Source organism: Nyctibius grandis, chromosome 27 (genome assembly GCF_013368605.1).
Source record: "Nyctibius grandis isolate bNycGra1 chromosome 27, bNycGra1.pri, whole genome shotgun sequence".
Lineage (NCBI taxonomy): Eukaryota > Metazoa > Chordata > Aves > Nyctibiiformes > Nyctibiidae > Nyctibius > Nyctibius grandis.
Window position 1 is genome coordinate 5,353,873 of NC_090684.1, and position 9,503 is coordinate 5,363,375.

Consider the following 9,503-nt stretch of genomic DNA (forward strand, 5'->3'; position numbering starts at 1 on the left):
CACTGAAGGCCGGCGAGGGCTTCCCTGGCTGCCACGGCCCCGGAGAACAAATATCCGCAGCAATAATTGACGGCCAAGGTCACCCCCGGCCTGTTGGGGCCGGCTCGGCTTTCCCTGCCCGGAGGTTTAATTACCTCCGCTAACGACAGCCGGGGCAGGAGACTCCCCGCCGCCCTCCGGCACAATGGCGGATCCGGTTCCCCATCAATCATTCATGGCCCCGCCGCTGGAAGGGGTTTCTCGGGGGCTGCGTGGCTGGGAAAGGGGGGTGGTGGGGGGGTTCCGACCATCCCGGTGTTAAATAGGCGCTGCCTGTGCTGGTGCCGCTCGGAGGCACCTGGGTCACCCCTTGTCCCCGCTGGGTGAGTGGTGGCGGGGTTTGGAGGGGACATGGGGCTTTTTGGGGGTGCAGTGGGAGATGCTCTGGGGTTTTGGGGGGCTCTGTGCTGGATGGGGGGCAGCCCCACGTCCCGCCAGAGCCGAGGGGGCCAGGACAGGTCGGGGCGGGCTGTGGCCATGGCTCTGCTCTTCCTCCGCAGGGACAAACACTGCCGTGTCCCCCCCTTGGTGTCCCCATGGGTGTCTTGAGCTGTGTGAAGTACCTGATGTTCATCTTCAACGTGCTGGTGTTTGTGAGTCCTCCTGGGCCCGGTGGGGTGGAGGGGACCCGTCCCCTGGGCGTGACGTCTCTGGCTGGTTCGGGGTGGGTGACACCAGCCCAAGGGAGGGGACACCAGCCCAAGGGAGGGGACCCCAGCAGAGGTTCAAGCATCCCCCGTCCCCGTGGGGTGGCTGGGGCTGGTCCCTGCGCCCCATAACCGCGGCGTGTCCCACAGGCTGGAGGGACGTGCCTGGTGGCCGTGGGGGTCTGGGTGGCCGTGGACCCGGCTGGTTTCCAGGACGTCGTGGCTACCAAGCCCGTGTTGAGTGCCGGTGCCTACCTGCTGCTGGCCGTGGGCATCGCCCTCTCGCTGCTGGGCTTCCTGGGGTGCTGCGGGGCCCTGCGCCGGAGCCGGCCGCTGCTGCTGGCGGTGAGTGAGGGGACACGGGTGGGAAGGTGGTTACGGGATGCGGGGAGGTGGGTGGGCAGGGGGCTGCGGGGTGCAGGGAGCTGGGGGCTGGAGGGTGCTGGGGGACATGGGGTGTCCCCGGAGGAGCCGGCAGCCGGGTGTTCCCCATCCTGTCCCTGTCAGCTCTCAGCATACCCCAATCCTGTCCCCACCCTGTGAGTCTTTAAATTCAGAGCCCAGAGGATTTCACAAAGCCACTGAGGGGGTGTCACTTCTCTCTGAAGCTGCTGGCTCGTCCCACATGACATTCCCGAGCGTATCCCCCCCACCGCGAGGGCTAGAAACCCCTTTCTCAGCACCGACGCCCCAATTTCTTTGGCATCCCCAGACCTTGGCGGCCAGTGCTTTTTTTTAAACCTTCCGCCTCGCAGCCATGGTGCTCGGAGAGGTGGCGTCTGTCCCCAGGAGCTGCGCACTCGTCCCCTGTGTCCCCCTGGTCTCAGGGGTGCAGGGCAAGGGCAGGGCTGGCTGCAGAGGAGGGGAGGAACAGGCAGAGTGAGCTGCCCGCCGGATCGGGCTGGTCTCTGACTCCTTCATCCTGCTGCCTTCTAGTTCTTCATCCTCGTGAGCTTCGTCTTCATCACGCAGCTCGTTGGGGCCGTTCTCTTCCTGGTGCACTGGAAACAGGTACTGTCCCCGTGCCCTGACGCCATGCCCGGCATGACTAGCCCCCTCCTCCCTCCGTCATGCCACGGGTCATGGCCCTGAGTCCCCCAGGGGACCGGGGCAGGGATGTCATTTCTCACCCTCATCTTCATCACCAGCACCTTGACACAAGCCTGAAAGCGGGTGGGTAGGCCCCACAGGTGGGTGGGTCCCACGGGTGGGTCGCCATGTCCCCTCAAAGAGAGCTGGTGCCCCGGTGGGTGCGCAGCCCCCACGGCCCCGTCCCTGGCACCGATCCCGCAGATCCAGCCGGAGCTCTTCCTGTCCGAGCTGCAGAGGAACTACCACGGGGATGAGGGTGCCGAGGTCTTCTCCACTGCCTGGAACACCCTCATGGTCACGGTGAGCAACTGGGAGGCTCCTGGTGGGCTGCGGGGGGGGTGTGCAGCACCCACGGGACCTGCCGAGGGTGACCCCAAATGCAGGCAAGGGGCTCGTGGGCCCCAGACAGACACCGAGCACCAGGCTGGGCTGTTTCCCCTCCGTCACCTCCCCAAGTGACAACCCCCCGGCAATTTTGACAGTGTGTTGATGGCGTTTCCCTTCCATTTCAGTTCTCGTGCTGTGGCGTTTTAGGACCTGAAGACTTTGGGAACGGCTCCCGCTTCCAGGAGCTGCACCCGGGGACGCCCTGGCCTCAGGCGTGCTGCGCCCGGGACGGGCTCCTACAGGCGGGCGAGCTGCTGGGCTGGGAGCAGTGCCGGGAGAGGAGACCTGGCTACATCCATGAGCAGGTAGGACACGACCCTGCCGTGTCCCTGCCGTGTCCCTGCGCTGTCCCCAGCCTCCCAGGCTCATAGCAGTGGGGTGGCAGCACCCTCTGCCCCTGCGCATTGGGGGCAGGAGCCAGGGCCACTGCCCACCCGTGGTTCCACAGCCCAGTGACTCCCCGAGTCTCCAGCTTGTCCAGTCCCACCGTGGTGCCCCCCACACACCCCACTCTCACCCTCCAAGCTCCCCACAGCCATGGGGAGCACGTGGGAGCCCCTCCATCACCTCTCTCCCCGTCAGGGCTGCTTCTCCACCTTCGGCAGGACCTTGCAGAAGTACATCTCCGTCCCCGGGACCTGCAGCTTGGCTGTGCTGGGCATCGAGGTACTGAGCGGGACCGGGGGGGACAGGACAGGGCTGGCAGCAGGTCACCTTGCATGGGCTCTCTTTGGTTGCCAGGAGGGTGCTCTGGGGGTGAAGGGACCACACGTGGGCGCGGGGTGGACCCACACAAGCCCCTGGCCATCACGATCACACCCAGAAAGCGGGTGCACAGACAGTGGGTCTGTCACGGGGGGTGCAGCCAACCTCCCGCTGGGGATCAGTTGGGTTCAAGGACTGGGGAGGGAAGAGGCTTCTTTGGCCCCCACAGGCCTTGGAGGGGAGGTGTGCCAGGCTCTCTGCAGACCCCAGGGACGTCACCAGTGCCCCCTCCACCATGGTGTCCCCTGGGGCAGCACCAGGAGAGCTGGTGTGCGGCCCCTCGAGGGGACACAGCCATCGCCCGGTGCCTGGTTAGAGCAGAGCAGAGGCCAGCAGCCCTTTGGTCTTTGGGCTCTCAGATTGCAGCAAGGTGCGAGCTGGCCCTGTGGCGAGGGGCTGACCTGCTCCCCCACCACCATTTCAGATCTTCGCCATGTTCTTCGCCTTTTGCCTTTACTACAACTTCGACTGAGCAGGACAAAGCGCAGCAGAGACGAGCCGAGGGCTTTGGAAACAGCAGCAGGGGAGGCCGCTCCCTTTCCTTGCCTCTCATCACAGCTCTGCAGCTCAGCACTCCCCTCGCTTCCCCGGGCAGGCAGGAGCCTCACCAAGTCCTGTCCCTGCTCCACCGGGTGGGTAAGGACGGGGCTGGCTCGCTTTTCTCAGAGCAGGGACGGGACACAGGGTCAATTCCTTAGAGGGAGGCTGAGCACCAAACTTGCTCCCACCGCCATCAGTCTTCACGAAATTAAACAGGGAGTGCTGTCCCCCCTGCACCTTCTGACCTGTTGCACCACCACAAACTGTCCTTCCTCCGGATCCTCTCCAGCTCCTCGTCTCCCTGACACCCTGCTCTCTCCCACGTCCCGCTCCCAGACCCCCAGGCACCCTCTGGGCTTTTCTTCATCCCTCGCAGCTGATGCATTTCACTGGCCACCCCCTGGAGACAAGACAGTTGTGACACAGCCCGGGCTCAGCTGAAATGCTCCAGGGTGCGACTGGAATGGAAGAGGCTGCTCCAGGGAGCAGAAATTTTAAGCCTTAGGAGTCTTTAATGATGGACTTATCCTTCAGTAGCCGTGATGCTACAAGGAAAATGAAGCCTTTATGAGAGAAAATCAAGGAGTTTCCACAAACTCCTGATGTGTCCATTGCTCGGACAGTAAAACAGAACGTGAAATACTTGGTGCTGTTCCCATTTCTCTGAGAGAAAGCTGGAAAGCAGAAGCTGAACTGGTGTTTCCCATTGTTCCTTTTCTTCAGAATATTCAAAAAACTCCACACAACAACAGAGAAAAATATATATAAATTAAAGCTTTCTATTTTATTTATATAATGGAACTTTTCACAAAAAAAAAACACTCTAGGAAACAGCAAAACAAAGCCTGCTACAGCTACATGTCAGTTAAAAAATTTAGGTGTACCTGTGTAAAGGGAAAATGACAGCAAAGGCAACAGCCCCAACAAGAACAAAAACCACTCAGGAATCCAGGCGAGATTTCTTCTCCTTCTTGCTGATATTACTCCCTTTTCTTTTCTGCAGGGTAGATTTACCGGTGGTACTTGTTTCGCTCTGGTTTATTTTCTCCTCCAAAGGCTCTGAGGCCTGCGATAACACAAGAAATAAAAAATAACCACTGTGAGGAATTGAGTTTCGTGGCCCTTAGCGCCGTTGTGCTCGTTGCTGTAAAGATCTCTTCATCCCAAGCCCTTCTAACGACCCACACAATTGACCTGCAGATGTTTTCAGAGCTGGAGCAGTGAGCAGCGCTCGTGGGGCTTCCAGGTAGAAGATGTTCTCCTCTCAGAAAATCCAACTGGGGTGCAGGGAGGGAAAGCCCAAGGGAGAAAGCCCAAATGTCACTGATTTTTGGGAACAGGTTTTATCATGGAATCACAGACTGGTTTGGGTTGGAAGGGACCTTAAGGATCATCTAGTTCCAACCCCCTGCCACGGGCAGGGACACCTTCCACCAGACCAGGTTGCTCCAAGCCCCATCCAACCTGGCCTTGAACACTGCCAGGGCGGGGGCAGCCACAGCTTCTCTGGGCAACCTGGGCCAGGGTCTCACCACCCTCACAGCAAAGAATTTCTTCCTCAGATCTCATCTCAATCTCCCCTCTTTCAGTTTAAAACCGTTCCCCCTCGTCCTGTCACTCCATGCCCTTGTAAAAAGTCCCTCTCCAGCTTTCCTGTAGCCCCACTGGAAGGTGCTAGAAGGTCTCCCCAGAGCCTTCTCTTCTCCAGGCTGAATCGTTTTGATCTGCTTAAGCGCGATTTATTTTTACGTGACTCCTCTGTGAGATAAGTCAGGGTGCGGAACGGAGGCAGGGGAGGAGGAAGGGTGCTGGCAGGGATTAGGGAGACCCATCAGCGAACAGAGGAGCAGGCGGAGGGCGGGCGTAGCTGAGCGTAAGGCACAAGGGCAGCAGAGCACGGAAGCTGGTAGGAACAGAGCTGGGGAAGAAACAGGGCTGCAGAATCTCTGGGGAGGGGTTTTATCAGCCTTCAGTCTTACTTGTCCTTCCTTCTTCTTGTGAAGGACTGCAATTAGTTGTGAATGGACATATTTATCTGGAAGGAGTGAATCTAATCTTAAAATAAAAGTATAATGAAGTGGAATACACCCCCAAAACACAGCACAGAAGGGGAGGAAAGCAAGGTGCCAGAGACAGCCGCACAAAGTGACCGTGGAAGACAAACTGAGACAAGAAAGACTTCACGACAGAGCTTCTCTCAGCTGCGAAAGCAGAGCACGTTCCTCACCCTCTTCTGCTGGCTGGCGTATTTCTCAGTCCACTCTTTGGCACGTAGCAAGAACAGCTGCTTGTTGTACTTGTACTCCGAGGACTAAACAGAACAAGCAGGACAAAGAGATTTGATTTAATACAAACATCACACTGAGAAGCTGGGACTAAGGTCTGGCTTTAGGACTCCTAGAACCAGACCAAAACCACGACAAGCATGTGGCATGGAGCATAAAACTCATTTTGCTTGAAGAACGCACGCTGCCGTTCACACTGGCAGGCTTGAAGACCTTTACCATCCCTTTGCCACTGCTGGCATAAACCCCCCGCCCCAGCTGCTGCAGGGAAAGGCAGTCATGTCCCCAGGCCTGATCCGGATCAAGCTACACTCCCATGTAATGCACTAGTGTGTTAATTCAGAGCGAGTGAAGCAGAAGCACAGCTTAAACCTAACATGCTGCTCCTTCCCAGCCTGCACCCAGGAGAGGAGGAGGAGGCTCACGTACTATGTCGGCCATGAGAGGGTCGTCGGGGTTGGGCTCCGCCATCAGCAGCTGTATGGAGGTCAGCAGCGTGGAGATGTTCAAGGAAGGTCTCCAGGCACCCTGCAAGGAAATGGGGCAAGAGAAGCGATTAAACAGAAAGGAACCTGCCCAGGGGCTGCCTGGAGAAACCTCAGGGCTCACAGCAGGAAAACAGGCTGTGGCCTCCCCAAGGAGGCCCGACCGACACCGCCAGGCTGCACCCTGCGCACCTCTGCTGGGGCCTGTTGGCACAGGGCCACCTAATGCCTTTTGATTCCACCCTTAAAACCTTGGAAACTTCTATGGAACAAAGAAGGTCACGTTCTAGTCTCTAAACAAAGGAGAAGCCGCTCAAAAACTTTACCCCCACTCTCCTCTGTAAATAAGTCAGTAGCAAGCAGACATTCAGTAAGGCTTTTACAAGGAGAAGAGGAGGAGTCCATTACCCTCTTCAGGCTCACTCACCCGTGCCCAGGCAGCGCTGTCTTACCTTCGGTGGTAATTTAAGAACATCGAGGCAAATCCTTCCAGCAGAGTCAATGTTCGGATGATAGATGGGGGTCAGAAAGCGAATCTTGGGGGGCTCAAAGGGGTACCTTTATGGGAGAAGCGTTAAGAAACAAAGAATTATTTTGATATTCGTACACCAGTCACTTCATCACCCAAACACCACCGTTATTTCCTTCTCCCAGCTGTTCACTAAGTGACATCCTTCCCCACAGATTTTTGGGGGAGGCTGTGCTCTGCCTTTGATGCTGTCAGCTCTGTCCGACTAGCACTTCCCCGGGTAGCTTCCCACAAAGAGCTCCATGAAAGAGCTCCTTTCCACAGAGCTTGGAGACAATATAAGGTAAAGATCTTGCCATGGTGTTTTTAGGTTGTTAATCACACATCTTAGGATGTCTGAGGTGAAATAAGTGTATCAGCCAATAGAAATAATAATAATTACATTCCATAAATGAAGGGTCTCACCTAATCAACCACGTGCTTTGTCAGGAGGCTAAAGGCAAGACCTAGCACTTATAGCAAATATCTTCCATCACTTAACTTGTATTTGAAGGAAGCGCTACACCAGCTTAACTACATGTCATGGCCCACTTACCTTTCAGGAACAACTATTTCCAGGTTGAAGATTCCCTTCTCATACGGTGTGTCTGCACCTCCTAAAATTTCTTTAAAAGCAAGATGAAAACATAAGTGTTCAATTCAACAGCCTCCACACACCTCCCACAGTTACAGAACTCTAACACTGCTCTGATCCAGGAATAAAAAATAAAAATCATCTTATCTCAGACCAGTTCCACCCCCACGGCAGCCAAAACCACAGGCAGACTGACCGAGCTGTAGGCCAAGCTATGTTTAAATAAAAACAAGAAAAAAATCCAAAATCTTAACTTTTTCTAAAATTCCACACAACCTACAAAGCACACGCCGCCCAGCGAATCCAGACCTCGCAGCAAACTCCAACGCAGAGCAAAGCCCCCCCAGAGAAGTACGTACGTGCTCGCAGCTCATCCAGCTGATTTTCATTTTGCCAGCAGGTAACACCCGGGGGTGGCTCCGTGGCCAGGAGGGAGAGCTCCCTCTTCAGCCTTGACGCTCTTTGCATGGTGCTGAAACTTTGAAGAGACAGGATTTTATTGCTGGCAAAATCAGCTTTTCAAAAACAACAATTTTTTTTTTTTGTTTGGCTAAGGAGAATGAACCCGGGTTTCAAGTTGTTATCCCGATGGGATAAGCAGAATCTCAGAGCTGAGCCTGTTCCTGGAGCTGCTCTTGCACCCAGCTGGAGGAGGAGAAACCAAATCCCCCCCTTATATCAGTCCTACTCCCCAGTCCCCAGCTGAGTCCAATAAACCCTCCCAGTCCACCACGGGCTCCGCACCCCTCACGGGGCTGTAACACCTGCCCTGGGACAACCCTTGTCCCTTCAGGATGAAATACTGACCCTTCACCTTGACACCCGCCCCTGAGGTATCTGTGAGCATTGATAAGATCCCCCCTCAGTCTGCTCTTCTCCAGCTGAACAGCCCCAGCCCCCTCAGCCTCTCCTCGTAGCAGAGATGCTCCAGCCCTCTGACCATCTCCGTACCCTCCACTGGACTCTCTCCAGTAGTTCCTGGTCTTTCTTGAACTGGGGGGCCCAGAACTGGACCCAGTTACTCCAGGTGTGGCCTCACCAGGGCAGTGTAGAGGGGGAGGAGAACCTCCCTCGACCTGCTGCCCACACTCTTCCTCACGCACCCCAGGACACCATTGCCCTTCCTGGCCCCAAGGGCACATTGTTGGCTCATGGGGAACTTGGTGTCCCCCAGAACTCCCAGGTCCTTCTCCGCAGAGCTGCTTCCCAGCAGGTCACCCCCAGCCTGTGCTGGTGAGTGGGGTTATTCCTCAGTCAGTCCCCCCTCAGTCTAGCTGCACCCCCCAAGCCTGACGGCCTCCATGGAGGAGGAGTGTCACCCCCCCTCCCCCGGGGAGGCCTAACTGCCCCCTCACAGGGATGGGAATGGCCTCTCCTGGCCTAACCCCCCCCAGCCTCACAGAATCCCACCAGAAACAACCTCCACCCTGACGGCCTCACTGCTTCCTCTGGCCTAACTACCCCCCCTCAACCTAATTACCCCCCCACACCTAATTACCCTCTGGAGCACCCAGAAACAACTTTCCCCCCCCAGCCTCACTGCTTCCCCAGGCCTAACTACCCACTCTCAGCCTAATTATCCCTCTCACACACCCGCACCCCCGGTTTAACGCCCCCTCCCCACCCGCATCCCCGGTTTAACGCCCCCCTCCTCACACTCCCGCACCCCCGGTTTAACAACCCCCCCTCCCCTCACACACCCACATCCCCGGTTTAACGCCCCCCTCCTCACACTCCCGCACCCCCGGTTTAACGCCCCATCCTCACCCGCACCCCCGGTTTAACGCCCCCCCTCCTCACACTCCCGCACCCCCGGTTTAACGCCCCATCCTCACCCGCACCCCCGGTTTAACGCCCCCCCGTCCCTCACCGAGAGGCGGCAGCAGCAGAGCGGCCCCGGGCGGAGGCGGGACTTCCCCCGGCGCCCGGCAACGAGAGGCGACGCCTCACGTTGGGCCCCGCCCCACAGCTCGCCACGCCGGCGCTGATTGGGTACTGCCCAGCCCCGCCCCCTCAGCGGCGGCCTTTCGAATTCGAAGCGGAGGGGCGCTGCCATTGGCGGAGCGCTGCAGGCGCGAGCACAAGCCCCGCCCCCTCAATAAAACCCCGCGGTGTGGGCGTGGCCTACACAGCGCGGGCCGCGCCGCGGGCGCTGACGGG

At 57.8% G+C, this 9,503-nt stretch overlaps 2 protein-coding genes across 2 annotated transcripts; one reads left to right on the plus strand and one right to left on the minus strand.

Moving 5' to 3' along the window:
• The first annotated feature begins 575 nt into the window (after positions 1–575).
• LOC137674254 (tetraspanin-18-like) lies at positions 576–3,402 on the plus strand. Its single transcript, XM_068419485.1, has 7 exons — positions 576–632; positions 837–1,031; positions 1,623–1,697; positions 1,980–2,078; positions 2,291–2,470; positions 2,748–2,831; positions 3,355–3,402. The coding sequence occupies exons 1-7, from the start codon at positions 576–578 to the stop codon at positions 3,400–3,402; spliced, it is 738 nt and encodes a 245-aa protein (XP_068275586.1).
• Positions 3,403–4,297: 895 nt separating this feature from the next.
• On the minus strand, positions 4,298–9,248 carry UBE2T (ubiquitin conjugating enzyme E2 T). The gene is made up of 7 exons (XM_068419434.1): positions 9,214–9,248; positions 7,703–7,821; positions 7,305–7,374; positions 6,693–6,798; positions 6,185–6,283; positions 5,698–5,781; positions 4,298–4,536 (listed from the first exon to the last, which is right to left on the minus strand). Exons 2-7 carry the CDS (start codon positions 7,809–7,811, stop codon positions 4,411–4,413), a joined length of 594 nt encoding a protein of 197 aa, XP_068275535.1. The 5' UTR covers positions 7,812–7,821; positions 9,214–9,248; the 3' UTR covers positions 4,298–4,410.
• Positions 9,249–9,503: the final 255 nt, after the last annotated feature.